The sequence below is a fragment of the Plodia interpunctella genome, chromosome 3 (assembly GCF_027563975.2).
Source record: "Plodia interpunctella isolate USDA-ARS_2022_Savannah chromosome 3, ilPloInte3.2, whole genome shotgun sequence".
In the NCBI taxonomy this organism is placed as follows: Eukaryota; Metazoa; Arthropoda; class Insecta; order Lepidoptera; family Pyralidae; genus Plodia; species Plodia interpunctella.
In genome coordinates this window covers 7,811,053-7,832,932 of record NC_071296.1, presented here as the reverse complement: position 1 = coordinate 7,832,932, position 21,880 = coordinate 7,811,053, and the positions used below count along the sequence as shown (strand labels likewise).

The 21,880-nt window shown below is 36.3% G+C and overlaps 1 protein-coding gene across 6 annotated transcripts in view; it reads right to left on the bottom strand.

Annotated features, from left to right (window-relative positions):
* The window catches only part of Rbp6 (RNA-binding protein 6), a 473,180-nt gene that overhangs the window by 123,887 nt on the left and 327,413 nt on the right, over nucleotides 1–21,880 (bottom strand). For all 6 annotated transcript variants that reach the window (XM_053769559.2, XM_053769561.2, XM_053769560.2 and 3 more), the window contains one exon: nucleotides 11,092–11,140. In XM_053769559.2, coding sequence (XP_053625534.1) covers nucleotides 11,092–11,140 — 49 coding nt within the window. The remainder of the gene's footprint in view (nucleotides 1–11,091; nucleotides 11,141–21,880) is intronic.

Sequence of the window (21,880 nt, the reverse complement as noted above, 5' to 3'; positions counted from 1 at the left end):
GCATAGAAGCAATCAGTATTGGCGTCGGCAAACATTTTAGACGCGCTGCAAAAACGCGGCAGCCCAAACAATATTCTGAACGCGTCATTGTATTGAACGCGCAAAGCGTTGTATGCGCGCTGCGTATAGTCCGCCCACAGACTGCACGTGTAGAAGGACTGACAGTAAGCTTTAAAAAGTGTCACCTTAACATCCTTGCTACAACGCGCGAATCTGCGGGCTAACATATTACAGCGCACAGCCATCGCTCTGCGCTCGCGCTCAATATCCAAGTTATCACTTAACGTATCGGTTATCCAATGGCCCAGATACTTAAACTTATCCACTTTGTTCAATTCTGTGCCACACACCCGTACTGGCGTAGTGGTATAAGTTTTAGCCCCAGACTTGAAAATTAAAAATTCACTTTTGCGGGCATTATATCTGAGCCCATGAGATTCCGCATACGTCTCGCAGATGTTTATCAGCCTCTGCAGTGCACCGATCGAAGGGCTCAACAGCACCATATCGTCGGCGTATCCAATGTTGTTAATACACACCCCGTCTATGTGACAACCTATGTTGGTGCTGTTGAGCTCCCCAATCAGTCGGTTCATATACAGGTTGAACAGCTTCGGTGAGCTCATTCCCCCCTGTCTCACCCCGCATTCCAACCTATATACGTCCGAGTGCACGCCAGCCCACCTCACACTATTCCTCTGGTTACTATACCAATATTTAAATATTGATATAACATCCCGAGGCAGCGTAGTGTCGTTAGCCATCTTTTCCCAGAGTACATCATATGCGATGGAATCAAACGCTTTTGAGTAGTCCAGGAAACAGGCAAAAACTGGTGTCTTCCTCTTTGTATAATACTGCACAGTTTGCTTGAGACATAGGATCGCGTTTTCGGTAGACAGGCCAGGTCTAAAGCCAAATTGGTTATCGTGCAAGTCAATATGCGCTCCCAAATGTTTGTCAAGCAGACTGTCCAGTACTTTGGCTATTACAGTGGCGAGTGAGATAGGCCTATAGTTCGTCAGATCTGAAGCATCACCAGTTCTATTTTTCAATATAGGTACGACAACTGTATACATTAAATCGGCGGGCAGGTGACAATGGCTAATACATAAATTAAACAATAAGGCCAGAACCCTGGGAAGGTGCACTCCTGCGTGCTTCAGGTGCTCAATGCTGAGGCCGTCATGTCCAGGAGACTTGCCTCTGTCCATTTTATCAATAATAATGGATATCTCCTTCGCAGAAAAACGCACAATCTGACCTGTCTCATGACTACACTCAGCATCTTGCACCCTCGTCACTGGTTCGAGATGTGGCTGAACCTGAAAGTGTCGCTGAAAAACATTTGCGATATCACGTGGGTCCGTTACACCCGCCACGCTCACAGGGAGACTCGGTGTAGGGTTGAGTCTGTTAGTGTTTTTCCAGAATTTCCCAAACTGTTTTTTACTATGATTTTGAGCAATTATATTAAGTTTTATCTGTTTTTCATTATCTTGACAGTACTTTAGTTTAGACCTGAATGATTTTCTTGATTCACACATTTTTGAATAAATATAACCTGTGCCAGGTTTACCATAAGTTAACCAAGTTTTATACCAATACCGAGCCTCCCTATGAGCGCCACTGACATGTTTATTCCAGCCAGGAACGCACTGAAATTTCTTCTTATTTCTAGCACCTCTATATGTAATCTGAGCAGCCTCCGAGAGAATACAGACGATATTGTTGTACAATTCGTCAATTAATAATTTATGATTTCGATCAGGACACAATTTATCAGCACATTCCATAAATTCGGACGGAAAATGAATTTCTTTAAGCTTGGAATGACAAAATTCATGATATTTATCTATCTGACACGTATCCCTTTCCCCCCAACGTACTGTATTCTGCGGAGTATTTGATAACAATATTTTAGGCTTGATAGCATTAATATTACACTCAATTGACATTGGGATGTGATCAGACCAATACACACCATGGACTACTGACACATTCAATACGGTTGCACGGGCCGCAGCAGTCACTACGCAGTGGTCTAGCCACCTCAAACACCCATACACGTCACTAACAAAAGTATAGGTATCGCTTGGTAATAAGTCCATGTCAATGCACGACCAATACTGTTCAGTACAAAAATTCAATAGTTCTAAGGAAAATTGCTCACCGGGATGTGCGTTGAAGTCGCCCAGAATGAACACTGTTTCCACATCATTACTTTCAACAATAGCGTAGATTTCACTCATGCACTCCGTAAACTCAACTAAATTTTCTTTGCAATCGGTTGGCATGTACACTGTTATAACCAAAAACGAACGCTCACCCTGTGTTATTTTAATAGCCGCGAGACGCACACTTCTGCATGTTAGCACTGATACACACGGGAATACCGCTTTCCGCCACAACAACGCAACTCCCCCATACGGTCGACCTCTCAGCACTCCAGCGGATGTGTCCACGGCAGAATTGCCTGTAAACGCGAAGTTGTCGTCTATGCTGCCCAGAAACTGGATATCATGCGGTAGTAGCCACGTCTCTTGAAGCGCAACTATGTCGGCCTTCTGACACAAGGATCTCACACAATCCACTGATCGCACTACGTTTTTGCAGTTAAAACTAATCATTTTAGTTGTTGTTGTAACTGACATTATTTATGTGTATTTTTACTCGATAATCCGGGTAAGCCTCCGTTCGTTCCACCAAAGTCGATAAAACGTCGGAATGCAATTCCCTCTGGCCAAAAATCATTTTTCAAAAACAAATCAATATTTTGTTTGGGAACGAATACTTTATAGGCATCATAATCCTTCAATACTTTCATATTCACTTTTACTAGCGTAACAGGAATGTTTACTTTTTTATGTACATAGTTAGCAATGTCACTCACTGTCGTTGCCTTCGAAACGTTGTAAATATAAATAGCAACCTTAGTAGCGGCGGCCTTAAAGTTGGTGCTATCGCCAACCACTGCACTTCCTCTTTTTGCTGCAAATCGATTACGCTTTCTGTTTTGCACCGGTATCCACTTCCCCTCTTCTGACGTCGACTCACCCTCCGGTAGAAGTTCTGACGATGTCAGTGTTTTTATTTCGCATAGATCGGTCTGGTTCGGGCCGGCAGTGTGTCGCGGCGGAGCAGGCTCGGGCGATAAGCAGACGTCATGAGTCATCAATGCATCGCAAGTATCACGGTCCGCTACCGGTTTGTCAGCTGATCCGGCGTCGACATCGCTCTTAGATACGTTCATAGTTTGCGTTGGTGTAAGTGATTCTACACTACCTTCAATTATTGGGCGGTACCTGCAGACATTTTTTGACGAAAGATGATGATTTATTGATATGTCTTGTTCAATATGTGCTGGAGGCAATCCCATGGGGCCACTATCATATTCAAAACTGTCCACTAAGCACGCCCCTCGCTTATAGTTTACTTTACTTTGAAAGTTGTTAACAATGGAAGCTTTTTTCAAATTCTCAATCTCCAATTTTAGCTCCTCCAATTGCCTTTTGGAGACACACTCCTCTTTTAAATAGTCTATATCATAGCGCATCTTTAAGTTGTCTTTTAATAACCGAGTTACATCGACATGGTCAAATGTCACTGGTGGCAATTTGTGCAACTCTCTGGCGACAAAAACGGGTATTTCTTCAGGACGTAATTCTTTGAGAACACAAATAATGTCGTCGATATCTCTAAGAGCTTTTCCCTGCCTCTTTCTTATCTTTTTTCTTTTTGCCGTTGATATGGACTCAAATAATAGATCCTTAGCAAGCTTTATATCATTTTCCGAAAAACCGGTAACACATAGACGACCAAGACTTTCTTCGTCCATCACTTCAATTTTATTTGATATAAAAGCTAACACTTCGTTTATCACAATGTTACACGACGAACACTTTAACAATTTCGACATTGTCACAAAAATAATGCACGCAAAGCACGCACTCACACAACGCGCGCACCGCGCAGACAGTTATGGCTAAAAGGTTTTTATTTTTCACAGATTTAACAGCTTTACACAGAAATTCCCGTTTGAATTAAGTCCCTATTCAACATGTGATTTATCGATATATCAGGTAAAAGATCATGAAATTATTTATAAAGTAAAAATTAATCTATATAATCAAATAAATTTATTTTGATAAATATTATGAATAAGTAAATTCTTTTACATTTGATTTTGCAAATTCGGTTACGTATTTATTTACGTGGAGTACATATTTTTTTACATATTCATGATAATTTTGACAAAATGAAAATCCAAGCGCTGACAGAATGACCAATACAAACAAGGCTATGTATTTGAAGAAAGTCATATCGGAGTGACTGATCCTCGAACGAAAAATAGATAATAAAATGTATTGAAATGGCTGTGGGCGGGCTTATCCGGTTGAGAGTCAATGAATATTTGATTTCAATTTTTTTTCCCGACGTCGCCGTGAAGTATTCACGCCATACCTAATTTGATTTTCGCCATTCCGCCGTTCGCAGGGCAGTTTGTATTCATATTCAGTTTGAATACGCGTTTGGGTTGCCTCTTCGCCGAGTTTGATACAAATAAACAGCGGATATTTTTACATTTCTTGCAAGGATAACCCGAAATAGAAATAGAAATAGAAATAGAAATAGAAATTATTTATTTACATGAAACACGGTATAAAAAGGTGTTACAAATAAAAGATATAGACCAGCATGTCTCGCCGTTTCTCGGCATGTAAATTTTCACGATTAATGTCATCTTAATTTATCATGTTTCTACTTGTACCTTAATTACAATTACAATATTATACTAATTTACATTTAAACCAATAATAAGCCAATAATTTCCTTAAAATAAAACTATAAATTATGGACATCTCATGGTCCAGAATTCTTCCATGTCATAGAAACATTGGTCAAGTAACCATTTTCTCAATTGAGTTTTAAAATGTTTTTCTGGCAACTCTCTAATATCCTTTGGTAATTTGTTATACACCTTTACCGACATGACATAACAATTATTACCAAAAAGCGAAGTTCTACAAATTGGTATTACCAATCGAGTGGGATCTCTATGTGGAAATCTGCGGTTGGCTATATCACCGATTCTAGTAAAATAGTTCGAATGCGATCTAACGAAAGTTCCTACCTCGAGGATGTACATACAGGTAAGAGTCAGGATGCTATGATTCTTAAATAATGGTCGACAAGACTCAAGAGGACCCTTCCCATACAATGCTCTTAAACATTTTTTTTGTGTAATAAATGCCCTTTTTATGTCTGTTGAATTTCCCCACAATAGAAGTCCATATCTTAATACTGACGCTACGTAACCGTGGTACGCTGTACGAGCAATGTTTTCATTAGAAATAGACCTTAATTTCCTTAGAGCAAATACAAATTTATTTAGTTTTTTACACACACTATCTATATGAGCCTTCCAATTACAATGGCTATCTAATGTGAGCCCAAGGAAAAGTGTACTAGTAGCCTCTGTCAAATGTTGGTTCTGGCAATTTATATTTAGAGTAGGTTTAACAGTCTGATAATTTAAAAATTGTATAAATGTCGTTTTTCCAATATTTACGTGCAGATTATTAGATTTCAACCATTTAGTTACCGCTTCAACAGTTACATTTATGGCAGTTTCGAATTTAACATCGTCGTCAGTATCAGCAATAATTATAGAAATGTCGTCAGCAAACAAAACACATTTATTTTTAGTTATTGAAATAATGTCATTTATATAAAGTAAAAATAGCAGTGGTCCCAATATACTTCCTTGTGGAACCCCGTATTTGTTTTCTTTGAAAATGGAACGGTGTGATTGCATTTCATTTTTTTTATTTATACGAGATATTTCCACGCATTGGGTTCTATTTGTCAAATAGCTTTTTATCCAGTCATTAACTAAACCCCTAATGCCATATCTTTCTAATTTTCCGACCAAATTTACATGATCGACAAAGTCGAAAGCCTTTGACATATCAAAAAACACTGTCACAACCGGTTTTTTATTATCAATATTTTGTGTGATAGTACTAATAAGAGAAAAGGCTGCCAGAGTGGTAGATTTGTTCTGTTGGAACCCATTTTGTTCTTCAATAATGATGTTGTGTTTATTGATAAATGAATTTATGCGCCTTAACATAGCTTTTTCAAATATTTTGGATAACACAGGAATCAAAGTAATAGGTCTATAATTATTGAGCTCTATTTTATCTCCCTTCTTAAAAAGCGGTTTTACTATAGAGATTTTCAATTTATTAGGAAATTTGCCATTTACAAATGATAAATTAATAAGATATGTCAAGACTTTTGCAATTAAACCAGCACATAATTTTAATATAAAAGTAGGAATATCATCATAACCCACTGCTTTGGTATTATTTAATGATTGAATTATTTTGATAACCTCGTCTTCGGTACAAGGTGTAAGATACAAACTATCGTTAATTTGCTGGTTGGTGTTGCAAGATGGTCTTTGTGGTTTTGCTTTCTGGTCAGTGTTAGTTATATTTATATAATAGTCATTGAATGTTTCCGCGATATGTCGTGGGTCAGTGATATTTATTCCGTTCGTATTTATTGATTCGATGTCATTATTGATATACACTTTGTCAGTTTTATTTTTTATAATATTCCAGGTTGCCTTGCATTTATTTTTGGCACTTTTAATAGTTTTTAAATTCAGGCACCGTTTGGAAGTATTCATGCATTTCCGTAGAATTTTATTGTAATTCATGTATATTAATTTATTTTCTTCCGTGTGATGCCTGTAGCAGTTAAATCGGAGTTGACGTTTATGTCTGCATGCTTTTCTGATACCTTTTGTTATCCATTTTGGTGACCCGGCGTTAGTATTAACTTTAATTTTTTGTAATGGAAAGCATAGATTAAAAAACATACAGAAGTTATCATGAAATTCATCAAATGCTTTATTTAAACAGGTTTCGCTCATAACTTCGGACCATGTTAGGGCTGAAAGACATTCTTGAAATTTTTGGACATTTTCTTTAGAGAAGTTACGTTGAATTTTATAATAGTATTTTCTTTCGTCTTCTGTCCGTATCTTAAACGTAAGAGTTTGGCCTGTATTGTGGTCTGAAAGGTAGAGGTTGTGAGTTTTTCCTACACCATCTTTGAAATTGCTAGCAATGAGATCAATACACCTTTTTTGTCTTGTTGGTTCTTTTATGTGTTGTACTAAATTATGATTAAGAAATATACCGCTCAACCTTTGAGAATCACTATTAGTTTCTAACATATTCACGTTAAAATCTCCAGCTGTAATAATTTTTTTATTACAATGTGACTGTATTTGATGTAATAATGATTCAAGTTTTGTGAAAAATTCTGAAAGGTTTGAGTCTGGGGTTCTATAAACACAGATGATTACAACACCGAGCGATGTTATGTCCGCACCACAACATTCGAATACACTGTCTATCGAAGATTGCTTACATAGAGGAATTTCTTTAAAATTTAAATTTTTCCTTAAAAGTATACATACGCCCCCTCTCTTTATATCATCTCGTGAGTAAAAAGATGCAAGATTGAAATTTTTGAAATTAACATTATATTCCTCTCCAGATTTGATAAAGGTTTCCGAAAAACAAAGGATATCTAAGCGTAATTGATTATTAGAAAACTCCTCTTCATAAACTTCTAATATTTCCGTTTTATTAACCAAACCTGCTATATTTTGGTGTAAAAGGGTTATTTTATTAATTTGACTGGGAACGAAAAAATGTTCTACTTTGTTGATCATTTGATACAACATTCCCTATGTCATTCTTCGTATATGCATCGCTCTTGGTAGAATTGCTGTTTACTTTTTGAAAATAGAATGGTATCGTTCCTTTACGTGGCTTTTGCCGAGATATATCTTTATCCACTCGGTTGGTAGTACAACTGGTTTCGTGATAGTTTCTAGAGTTTCTAAATGTTAAATATTTTGAGTTGTATTCATACGAGTCAATTACAATATTAATTTTGTAACTCAAATCATACAAATATTTTTTATGGTTATAATATCTACTACAATAATGATCTAATTCTATGTATTTACTAGTGGGAAAATATTGACATACAGTTTTAATTAAATTATTTAAGGTACATTCATTTAAATGTCTGTTGTAGTTAATATTTATTACAATAGCATTAATATTTCGTTTTTGCAAATATTTTAATGTCGAAGACAGTTCTATTAAATAATTTGTTGGATTGTGGTCATTTTCGCCGACGCATATGATCACGTAGTCCTGTTGGCCAAGATTGTTTGTGTAACATGATTTCAGTATTTCTTCTGTACTTGCATTGGGTTTTATAATGGAACTGATGTCATAGTGAGAAAATTTGCTGTTTTTTCTTGATGATATTAGTGCAGACGCCAATCCTCTACACTGTCCTCCTCCTACAATAAGAATACGTTGTTTACGTTGTTCATCGTTGTATTTTTTATTTGTAGGCTCATCAATACGCAAATGTCGGGACTTTTTTATATTCGGCTTCGGATCAATCATCTCTGTGATCGCGCTTTTTTCGCCTATGGGAGATGCATGCAAAACATTGTCTTCCTTTTTCTGAAGAGACGGACTAACTATATTGGAGGATAGCTGAGGTTTCGTATTGTTTTCCGGTTCGTCTATGTAACAACCAGTCAAATCGGCGTATAACTTAGACAATTTAGAAATCGTTATTTGGTGTTGTTCAATTTGTTTATGCATGTTTTCGGATTCTTCTTTTAATTTTTGTATTTCTAAATTCGCATTGCCTAGTTGTAATTTTACGGCAGTTAATTCCGACTTTAATTCATCCACTTCTATATTTTGTATAGTTGACAAATCTGGTAAACTTAAACAACCCTGATTTGATTTTATTGATATAAATGAAGTGTTCATAGAATCATTCGATTGAGTTCTACCTCTGCGAATAGTGATATTGTCGTTATCCATTTTATAATGATATAGTGGGTTCCTTGGTAAGTAAAATAACTTTAACAAAATTTATCACAAATAGGACGTAAACCAGCGAGGCTCGAACATGGGACTCTTCTATTCAAAGTCGTGCACTTGACCACGACGCCAGCCGTACATAATGACTCACGCCAAAAACGCAGTACGTATGCGAGAGAATTAGTGACGTCAGAGTAGGTTTGCGGTGAGTAGGCGGAGCGTCGACGACGACACAACTGGTTCGGTCAGCTGATGAATCACAGCTGATTTGAGTCACAAACACTGCTTTAAACTAAATGTTCACTGGTAACTGATTGATTTTGAATGTTTTTGCTATTATCCATTATTTTTGGACCATTTCGATGTTTTTTTTGCACAGTTTTATTGTATGTAGTACTAGTCACTTGTTGATACGTATTAAAACTAGGAAACGTCACTTAAACTATTTTTGCGAATAAAGTAAACACAGACGTATATTAGGAACCGTTGCTCGCGGCGGGGGAGCGCGGGGAACGATCAACGACCCAACTGATTACGTTTCGGGATAATAACCCCGCCAGCGGTATTAGGGGTGGCCTAAAGAATATTTATATTAGATTATTGCTTACGATATACATGTACATATTTGAATCGTATCAAATCTTATTGAGAAATTAATTTTATTCCCCTTTATGTGCAGACCTTTCATATTTTTCAAACATTATACGGCTAAAAAATTGTTATTTAGTGTGGCAATTTTCCACTTCGTAAGTTCGCACTAAGTATGTTCCTATGATAAGGTCTTTATAATTACAAACGGAGGGATTTCAAAATATCATCCAAATGACACGCAAAGGGCATAGAAGTTGGGGCCAGTAAAAACGCGTGCGTAAATCATTTGATGTCTTATGCCAACAAGAAAGGAATGAGTTTCGCTCGACTCTATGTCCAGGATTCGTTTTTGCGAACTTGCATAAATGACGGCGCAACGATATTTCACCCAGGCTGAATATTTGGGTCAACTTGTTTTTGTGTAATGTGGATTACAAAAGCAAATATACCGTTGTATTTGCTCTAACTGCTACAAGGGTACCTTCGTTGGCAACAAAAGATGGTTCGCCTTAACACGATTTTCGAGAGGATTTTAATTAAAATCTTACGCGTGGCGAACATAATGAAAGAAACTGATTATGTAAGCCCCAGAGTTTAGTATTTTGGGACAAAATTTATATCGTCGTTTGTTTAACTAAAATTACCTTCCTATTACCAGAAATAACACGACGGTGAAATTGAAAACAGTAACATTCTTGGGTCCTTTCCCCTGTTGTGCAAAATCTGGGTTGGGAAGCCATATATTTTATCTGGGTGTCGATTTGTTATTTATTAGTTGGAAATAGTCGTATCACAAGGGAGAGGAGTACAGCATCGAAAAATGGTAATTGTATTTAGTTGCGATGTTGCCTCGAACCTACTTCTCGCATTGCTGGTGACCAGGTGACAATGTTGGATAATAATTCAGGTAATAAAAACAAAAAAAATAATTATCAAGCTCTATTTTTTGTAAATTATCAATTGATACGTTTCTATAGTTTATGCCATTTTTAATTTGTAATTTTTTAGTTAGTTATGTCGGAATCGCATTATCATTGCTTAATTTAAATTCATATCAAAAGTGATTCCAAGGCGTGCTCAAAAATGTATTTCCGTAGGTAGGTTACAAAAAATACAAGTACCTAGTTCCATTGTTTTTTTGCTTTTATCGGAAAAAATAAGGTGAAGTGGCGTGCATGCTCCGTAGGTGCTATGGGTAATTTATGGTACTGTTCTGAACATTTATCTTTATTTTTTCAATACCTTACCTTACTCAGTATTTATATTATGTTCTAATATATACATCCATTTGATAATAAAGTCAAGGTTTTGTTGTAATACTAATTTAATGTAAAAAATATTATGGTAATTTAAACTAGTATTAGCGTATTATAATGTTTATTAATATAAATGCATCTTATTGAGATTCGAGTTTGATGGGATAAGTCCGCCGTTGTTAATATTTTCTTTTTTTCTATTTCTTGTGTATCTAGGTTTTCATATGAAATAAAGTTATGTAAAACAAATAAAGTCACTAGGATAATTTAAAAAATTCATTAAAACCTTAGCTAAAACTTACCTCTGTGCCTATTGGTTTGTTTATCGAACATTAACATGGCGTCTTCAATCTGCAACAAAAAAGACATAAAATCAACTTCAAATCCTGTAAAAGTCGGGAGGAAAAATAGCGAAAAACAAGAGCGTCGTGCGCGATTTGAGCCCCGCCCAGACAATAAAACACTCCGGCGCTGTAATAACGAATAAGCACCGGCACAGAGTAAACCACACGCTGCAAATAAACTTTGATAAGCGGGGCGAGCAGGTAATAACGTATTCATAGAGAAATAAATGGAAAGTCGGCGGTTAGGACACGAACAATACACGCGAACAGAGATGCGCTGTCACCGTACCGTACGCGCCCGTTACGCGACTTTCCCAAATTTGGCCACGAAGGAATATTTTTAAAACTCACAAACCAGTGATAAATCTGGAATTAAACGAAATTGCATTGTAAATATTCATGTAGACGCGACGCGTAACACGAGTTCGGGTTAATTATAAATTCCTTATTAAGTTTTCAGATGTTAGATACGTCGGTAGGGTTTAGCGAAGCAGAAATGACGGGTGTGAAAAAATTACAAGTAAACAAGGTTTTGATAAGTTGTGTTTGGCGGCCAAGTCAGGGGTTTGTCTCGGTGCGCGACGGCGGCGGCGCCAAGGCCCTCCCTGGGGCCACATTACGCGGAAGGTCTACACAACGCACTCCCGATGATCGATGCGACTTCGGATACCCGTAACAGGTGACCTTTTGCTGAATTATTCCTACCTGTAGAAGCGTTTGTTTAGTGGTGATTTGTTTAAACGGGGATTCCTCTGGTTTCACGCACATGCGAACCAAAATTTGCGGGAATACGGCGAATAAAAAATTTAACCCGTCAGACGGACAGCGGGGTGATTTACTCTTTGTATTATTTTTGTCTGAATCGCTCCCGTCGAACATTTTCTGGATCACGAATTTCCCAGAATTTTTTATCGCTTATTTTATTTATACATCAGGCTTTGTCACGATGAAAAATATAAATAAAAATATTCTTTTTTACCTATTATATTGATAAAAAAGCTGGAATTCGTGGACGTTTTTAAAAATGATTGATAACGTTTCAACAGAGATTTCTATTAATCTTCGTAAGGTTTCCTTTGTTAGACAACAATGTATTATGCAGATCCGGACGCAGTATGCGCATAATTTCACACAACGCAATAATTAGCACAATAATGAAGACACCTACAAGCGGATGTCCTGAAACATATGACGTCATATCCCCTTTTGTGGAAATAATTATAAATTTTCCAATTAAGACTAAAAAGTAAACTAACATAGCATCTACATATTGTTTTGGCAGAAAAGCTATCATTTAAATCAGACAGTATTAACATAATACTGGGTAATAGGTACTTTATGTCCCAATACGGCTAAATTAGCTAAGTTATATGAAAACACGTTTTATTCGTTAGATCAGACACTGGTGAATAAAAATCGAATTCAAAAATGTAAGTACTCTTGATTTAAAAATAGTATTGCATCTTAAATATTGATTTAAAGTTAACGTAGTTTCACCTACTAAAAGTGCATTGAAAAATGAAATTTGAACTTTTAAGCAAACAATGGTCGGCGTCCACGGAATCGTTCTCTAAAGTGATTGCCGCGGCGCGTGACCGGTGTGCTTTATTGAAAAACTGATCCTGCCCCACGACTTTATCTAATATATGGCCGAAACTTTCGGTAAACTGCAGCGGGATTTTATAAAGAATGTGCATACGTGCGTGATAGAGTACCGGAAATATATGTTGGAATTGGATATATTATTAACTAAAATTTGTTAAGTTATGTACATTATTTATTAAGTTGTTACACAGTTTGTTACTTAAACATTCCATGTCGTAGTTCGTACCAGTAGTCAAAGTCAAGGCACTTCAGAAATTAGATCTTCACAGTCGTATTTGATCTCATAAGTTCTCTTTCTTATCAAATCCTATAGGTATGTACTTAATCAAAGAAGAAAACTTATCAAAGACTAATAACTAACATCATATATTAGAGTATCCAAATATAAAAGGCATAATATACCGATCATTTCAACCCATCATTCGTCGGCCATTGTCTGCCCAAATCACTGAGGATTCTACCGAAAAAATAGATTATGACGTATCCTGCGACATAGATTGTGACCTAATGCGGTATTGTTATGGGCAATTTGGTGGGCCTATATCGTCGTTGCTTTCTTTCGTATTTGTTATTCAGGGCGAGGGAGAAGGATGGATAGCGACATCGGGTGACTCCCTAGGGCGACGTTACGAAACCGAAGTTCGGTTCAGTGATCAATGTCGAACCTCTGAGGTGCCTTTTGAGTTAATGCTTGTGTGCGATTACCTTTTGATTATGGTTTTGTCGGATTTAAATGTAGGTAGCATATGTTGGGATTGCTTTCAAGGGAAAGGTTGGAGGTTCCGTTTCATCTCTTAAATAGGCCATGCCATAATTACAGATTAAAGCGTACCTCCAAAAGTATGAAATTTTATTCGAAATTTAAATCGCCCGATTAAAATTTCGGGCAAAAATAATGACGATACAACACCTGTGTTTTAATTTTCCGGTAAGATAAAGACATATATAAAATAAATTCTTCCAAATTAGAATCTTAACTAATTTCGGTTAGGATAAAAACGAAATACTAATAATTGTTATAATAATTTATAGTATAATTTTTGATTCGGCAGTTGGCAAAACTCGCGAAATATTGATACAAGAAAAGAATGTTGACTATTACAGACACAGACATAAAATTCTTTAAACTTAAAATGTTCTAATGTGAATTATCTTGCAACAGAATGCATCACAATTCTCAATGAAAACCTAAGAATTGTCTAGCGTCACATCATATTTGTCCGATCTTTGCAACAACAACAATAAAGGATAATTTCCCTCAACATTATCTGAGCTACTCCAAGATGCGGTTCTATTATTAAGTATTTCATTTAAGGGGAGGACTGAATGCCCCAGAGATACCTGTCGCAATAATTTGCTACGTGTAGGTACTCGTTCAAGTGTCCTCTTAATTTTTTTTCCTTTGTGTCCCGAGATTTAATGCATTAACAAGTTTAAGGCGATTTAATATCATTGTCTACTTGTCTTCGCTCCCCTGTAGCGAATTCAAGAAAGTGTTGGTATTTCTTCACTTTGTTGCAGCTAGAAAATTGTGTTATGTTGTACCTTGAAAGTTACATTTATTTAATAGAAAAAGGTGTACTTTTTACATAAAACACAACAGAAATTTGTTTTTTTAGGAATATTAGATAGGAAATTAAAAAAAAAAACAATTAGAAAAAGAAATTGTGGCTTTTATCAAAATATAAGCAGCCAACCTATAAATCCGTAATATTATTATTAAAACTTTTGGGTTTTTCATATACTATTATACGCTGATTATCTTTTAAAAACTAAATAAAACAACAGCAAATTTCGTTACAAAATTTTACCAATTCATTCTCAAAGTGTAGGCAAGTGCTTCTCAAACTATCCGGCAGTTTTCCCACTTGGGCAGGCGGTTACTTGAGCAGTTGAGAACAATGGTCCGGTTGTACAGCCTCACGTCCGTCAGGTTGTCTGGACTGCGACCAAACTAATAGAAATACTTCCGAACTCAGATTTACACGGTTGTCGACCAAATCGAAACAATGAATGTGAAGCTAGCCAAGGAATAACTACCAAGAAATATATATTTAAAATGTGTAAGTGAAGTATAACTACGTTAGATGAATTATCACTTTCGTATTCAAGGGTTTTAAGCTGTAATAATAAGATATTAATGAGTCATTGAACACCACTGACGACTCACCATATAGCAGGGTATACGGTATGTTTTGGACACCAGGTATCACCAGGACATCAGGTACATTTAAATTTTTCACTGAATTGGTATCTTAAAGTAGCATATATCTTATATGTATAAACTAAAATGTACAGTAGAAAATATATTCGAGAGATAATGAAGCATAATAAAGTGCAGCGAACAAATATACCAACTTCAAATACAAAAGTTTGATGAGAGCTATTCGCACTTGACCGATTCCTTTAAGAGCAGGCCTACAGGAACTCAATAAAAACGAATCACAATAAGAACACTCTTCGGGAAATGGCATAAAGAAAAAGTTTTAATTTGTTTAAATATTTCCTCGGGTCCCTCGACGCCGCTCAAGTTTCGTGTCTGACATTACTCCGAGCAGCCTAATGGGACAAACCACCTGCTCTTAAAGGCGACATAACAATTAACTTCAAGAAGAAAATATTAGTTGAGCTAATAGAGTCACTCAGATACACCCCGGCCTCTGCCCTCATAAATAACACCCCTTCTTAACTCCGAGCTCAACAATTTTGTCGTATTTTCGTAATGATTCTCCAAGGAGCGTCGACTTCACTAACTCAACGAGCATTTTATCCTCGTGTTTTTATTGGCGAATTGATTGGGAAACACTGGAAATAATCTGGCCCGAATTAGTTTTCTTAGGAAAGTTTTCGGCCGAAAAGTTGTAGGCGTTTCCTTATTAACATACCCTCGAAGAATATTTTATTGCCCAGTAATTAAATACTAGATATCAAGTAATTTATGAGAAGGAGAACAAAAGAATGTCCAAAACTATTTTTTCTTTTATTTTGTAAGATTTATTTACTAAAACTTTATTTATTTTATACAAAAATCAAACTATAAAATGACAATATAAGTGGTTTAGAATCTCGTTGGAAATTAACAGTTGAGCCACATCACTTGCAGAATAATCTTCCTCATCACAGTATAAACAAATTAAACCAAATCACAAAGAATTATCATAATCTAATCTGGCACTAAAATAACCGCTACCCGTAATTATGCTACAAAAACAAACCCACATCCCGGCGAATCTTATCAGCAATTACGAATTTCTCAAACCGTGAAAAATCGGTGAATAAAATATGAGGGAAGTTTAGGGAAACCCGAAAACGTTTTTCGTATTTGAATAATCAGTTTAACAAACAAAACTCGAGCGAATCCACTTCATTACTTATTAACCTGCGCCGGAGTAGAGGGTGGCGTTCCGGACGATTTCATTTCTAGAGGCTATCTGAGACAACTGTCATAATTTTTACATTCCAATTTCAAATTGGTGGCTTGTATTTTTTCGAGCGAAGATTTATGTATTTTGTTGACTGTCTATGTATGAACAAGCGTTTAAAAATTGCTACTATAAATAAGACAACAGAAAAGATTTTAGCAACATGTCAACGAATATATCATAAGTAGGTAAAACATTTTGACATCGGAATCCTTTATGTCGATTCTTAAGCCAAAGGTCAGAAGTAAAATGAAAGCGACGGAAACAATATTATAACTTGACGTAACTTCAGGTAAGAACACAACAAAGTTACCGCACTAACTTCGGCATTGTTTATTTAAAAGTACTTAGATTTACATAAAACAAAACTGTTGTTACTTTTGTTTAAGTGAATGTTAGGGCAAGTTGCACCAGTCAACGTTGTTGTGGCTTTAACATGCGCGCCGCCACTGACATTTAGATAAAATGGTGTGCTTTGCGTACTTCTGCGCAGATTAAAGTTAACATGAAAGTTGACGGTGCAACCAACTCTAAGTGTTTTATTAATTTACATATATAAAAGCGAAAAATATTCAAATACTCATCGCGAAATCTCGAAAACTACTACTATGATTGAGATGAAATTTGGCAGAAAGGTAGATTGTTACTTAGAGACGTCTGCTAAGTGTATTTAAATAATTACATGGGTAATACCGTGGTGTACAGGTATGTGTAATATTTTAGAAAACAACTAATTTATGACCATTCTTTATAGCCGAATGGAAATCTATTTCTGAGACCGTTGAAACACTTCAAAGACTTATCTATTGTTATCTACAGGCTTATAGATTTTCCAAGCTTCAAAGGACTGTCTTTGTATAAAGAAGCCCTCTACTCAGTAATAACATTGGTTCTCTTTATTGAAATAAGTCGATATAAAAGTTAATAAACCGAAATCATTAGGATGAATTTATTGTTGCAATAGATATAATTGCTTTGTCGAAATGAAATCTTGACGGCCTTTTAATTGTAGTAATTGCTTTTTTTTCATGTTATTTTTATTATCGAAATAATATTATTGTTTATTTAAATTTTTTGACCGACGATACGTGGGTAAGTTTAATGATCACTCTATTATTTATGTGTGACACGACTAAACGTGTAATCTGTCCTTAAAAAAATGTATGTATCAAGTGCGTTCCTAACACACTGGCGTCAGATATTTACTTAAGTCACCTAAAGGTATTTGACATGACTTTTACGACTACTTACCACCGTCTAGAGTATTTAGATTCGGTTTACTGTAGAATTAATTGCCAACTGTGTATGAATAGTAAAAAAATGTTAACTGAAATTTTTTCTCACTCATAAACAACCACCACCTTTAATATACAAACATAAGACCAAAGTTTGTAACCAGCGCTGTATATTCAAATAAAATATCCTCATTATTCTTCTCCTAAATAAATAATATCCTAAATAATATATAAATATCCTTATTATCCTCATTGTCCTCCCGTAGATATCGTACGAGGCGACCATGGTATATTAAAGCTTTGGCATTCAAGCTTCAAGCAAGCATTCCCAATGAGGGTTGGCATGAGGCTGTAAGAGAGACTCTTCTTCAATCTACTATACGAACAATCTAATATACGAACCAATGACTAAAAACTTTTAATTATTCTAAGCCGAACATGGGGCAAAAAGGAACCCTACACTTTTTTAATAATTACGGGAAAGTTTATGAACGTTCCAGAACTTGGACATGACGGGACACGGCCCGTGTTAATGATCAACTTTTAAAAAGTGCAACTCATAATAGACAGCTGGCTTGAATGATGAATTATGTGTTTGATTTAGTTTCCTTTTTTTATGCTGAAGACGAATATTTTTGTTAATAGGTACTTAAAACCTCATAAACATCAACATATCAGCAAACATATTTTATAACTGCGCAAATATACTTCCTGGCTAATATATTTGAGTTAAAGTGAAAATCACATTAAATCATAGATCAAAAACACAAAAGGCAAGACACGAAAAGAAAATATCTGTGAAATTTTATAGATAATAGAACTATTGTTATGATTGACATTTGATTTTTGAAGACAAATAAAATACTTAAAAGAAAATATTTCACCAATTTTACGAATTTTTAAATAATAATAGACAATGAATTATAAAACTAGGCATACAAAACTTAAGCCCCATATACATGAAACATCGATATCTAATTCTTACTCCTCGATACATTTCGACAATTTCGTGTATCGGACAGCTCAAACTAATCAACGACAATTACCACTCAGCCTAAATAATCGCTGTGCATATATAACGAAGCTACACGAACGTTGATAAAGCGTGGCTAATTCCTAAATAAACAGCTTAAATGCAACCAAAACTTGCAGGTACTTAATTGATTTAGTATGTCGGGCGTCGGATGCAGCTACGGATTATATGTGATATGTGTATGTGCGATAAATTTAATCGTAAGTGCAATATTATATATCATGGCCATTACGTAAATAGAAATGCTAAGTCACTCGCGATCTATTTATATATATAAATAAACTTAAATAATAAGTCCTTCATATGTTGATTTTTAATAATAACTTTTTTATTAGCGATTTGAGTGTTTTTTGTGTTGAAATTTTTATTTCTTGCAGTTTTACTATGTCGCTGTATTTCTGTACACACTAATCTGTGATCCGAGCGATCACTCGCGGCTGATGTAATGACGGCACAGTTTTACTTCTTGTTTGGTTCACTGTAGCTCAGCCATTACCAGCCACCGCCTATGTGAGCCACGCTTTTATACGCCTCCATTTTCAAAATTACATATTGTTTACCAACAACTCGTCCGACATGAATGAACATTCCTTTTACGTTCACATTAAAAATTCAACTCAAACAAGTACACGTCACAGTTTAAAACAGTCCTCGGCAAATCTTGATATCCGATTTGTTGAATTATGTTACTGACGCTCTTCATCTTGGGTACTTATCATGAATAGAGTTGACATCCATTGTGATATTTTATTATTACCCTGTGAAATGCAACGGAGCGAGAGAAATTGTTAAATCCTTACAATGGAGTCTGTCTTCGTCGGGTCGAGTGCGCAAAAGTTGAACGGGGATCTCGGTAACGAGAATGTAAAGGGAATGGATTAATTGTATAATCTTCAAGTAAGATAAAGTTGAGGATTGCGGTTGGTTAGTGGGATTATTTAAGTGGAGAGGCGGAGTGTCGGCGTGTGACGTCACGCGCCGCGCCCGCGTCCGCTCCCGCGACTCTCGCTACTTCAATCTCAATCTGCATATAAATCGGATATCGATAATGACGTCGCCATCGCAAGCATCCCAAAATTCGTTCAAAATCCGATAAGCCTTGCCCGTGAAAGCCCTAATCCACAGAAGTTTGGATGACCCCGATAGTGGGTAGACCTACCGTCTTCTATTATGTAAATTATCAGCCACATGAAACTTTCGGCCGGCCACTGCGGCTACTAAGTTTGCGGGCAAAAGTTACAATATTGACTTAGGGTCGTATCTTTTGAGAGATCGAAGCCGGTAGGTAACAAAACAACAAATAAGTAATATCGTTATTAAAAGCGAGTTTATGGTTCAGGGGTCGTTAATCGTGAAAAATGAGATATGAACGGGAAGGTTTAACATGTAGGTAGCGTGCGAGTAAAATTCTGTGAAAATGAAGATTGTAGTGCGTGCGACGCCTGCTGCGGATAACGGCCGGCGCAAATGACCCGCGCGCAAACACGACCGCGGCGGCGGGCCCATTGCCCCGAGTACCCCGGTGTCTGTAATACCCCAACCCCGGGTCCCCGGTCCCCCGGGCCCTGGCATGTCCGCACACTTGCCAATTACAAAATATCCGTTCACGTCGCCATTATATTTTGTAGCATCCTTTTTTGCCTTTTGCCGTTCGGAAATAGACTAGGCATATGGATTTTCTCTTTACTCCCAGCAATTTGGTTCTGAATTTCAATCGCAAGTTACAAAAAAAGAAATTGAATGCCATCACGTAACATTAAGTTGGAAACAACTTCGCAAAGTTTGATATTGAAATAAGATTTGACCAATTGATTTAAGATATTTCAATTAACTTCCTTACAGATCTGAACTTAAGCACAAAATGGAAAGCTCTTTAATTATACAAAAAGCATGACCCTTTTCAAACTTTATAATGAGACTTAAAATAAGAATTAAAATTTCAATAATTATTCATTTGGGCGGGACAAGTGGGCGATATTGCGAAGTTGTGGACTGTTTTTTTCCATTGACGCTACCGAACGGAACTTTTTAAGCGACCGTCTCTATTGAGTGCATGTAACTTTCCTTTTAGGAGCCGGGCACTGGCAAAGTAATGCAAAGTTGGTGTGATTGCTCTTTCCTTGTTATGCGTAACCTTCAAGATACAACTTCAAATTGCATTTACAAATCAAACATATTCAAATCCAACAAAATCTGTTGAAACATTCTCGAATGGAGCCTACCATATCAGCACTCAGATCTGGCTCGAACCAACAAAAAATATTTAGTACAATCCGATTGCATGGTATTGCATGGTACCAATTGTACTTATCAGTAAGCAACACGCGTTTCACTTAGGTATGTTTACGTGGAACTACTAGGCATCGATACGTAGATAACGTGGTACTTCCGAGTTTCCGCCATAGACGGGAGCAGCCGAATCGCGTTATTTTCATAAGGTACGGGCCTTGCCCTGACCCAGTTCCTTTTAATCCATCGCTTACCTATAAGGTTTTATTGGAAATGGCCCATTACGACCTACATTATCAACATCATCATCCGATTTTACTATTTCCAGTCACGTAATCTTGAACGACGAATATAAACCATACGACGACTATAGGTCGACAATTCTGCGTACGGACGCTGAAACAGAATGCGTAATACGTAGATACTAATATGTTGCAGAAATACTGACCAATGAAAACTTGGGAATCATTTCAAATCGATGTTCCTGATTGGTGGCTTATCGCGTGATATTGCGTCAATAGCGGTTGGTGAAAGAAACCTGCGCTGAAAGTTGTTTTCTCCTAGTTCCATAACTTAGAACGGGAGCTCGATTCAATTTGTATGTACGTAAAGTGAGAGACGTATACATTTCGCAAAACTTTTTCAATAACATCAGAATCATAAAATATCATGTCATTTTACATCTTTAGTTGATTTTTCTGAAGCGAGCACAGAGCTGGGCTCAGAAGTGAATTCCTAAGACAAATATGAACAGGGAAATGAATTATATGGAAAGTACCCTCTATGTGACGTGTGAGAGATTGCGTCGTTTTGCGTCGGCGTCCAAATTTAACCAGCCTGCTTGCAAAACTGCCTGGAGGTAACATTAAGCCGATTGCTTGCGTCAATCAAAACTGCCTTTTTTTTGAGATACCATATTGTAACGCCGCACCAGGACTAATGTTTTGATCCTTCGAGTTTTTGCAGCGTTAATATGCGTCAACTATCATAATTTGTAAGGTACAGTTACAATTAAATTGCGCAGCTTAAATTCTATTGCCCCCATGAGAAATGACCTCGTACAATTTTGTCACTTGTATATTTAGAGGATATCACTAGGGAATTTATTCATTTACATAAATTTATTAAAGTTCCAAGCTCGATCAGTATGGCTTTTATAAAATAAAATATATTATTATGTTGAATATATTCAAACTAGTTTAAATGTGAAACTGTAAATACTA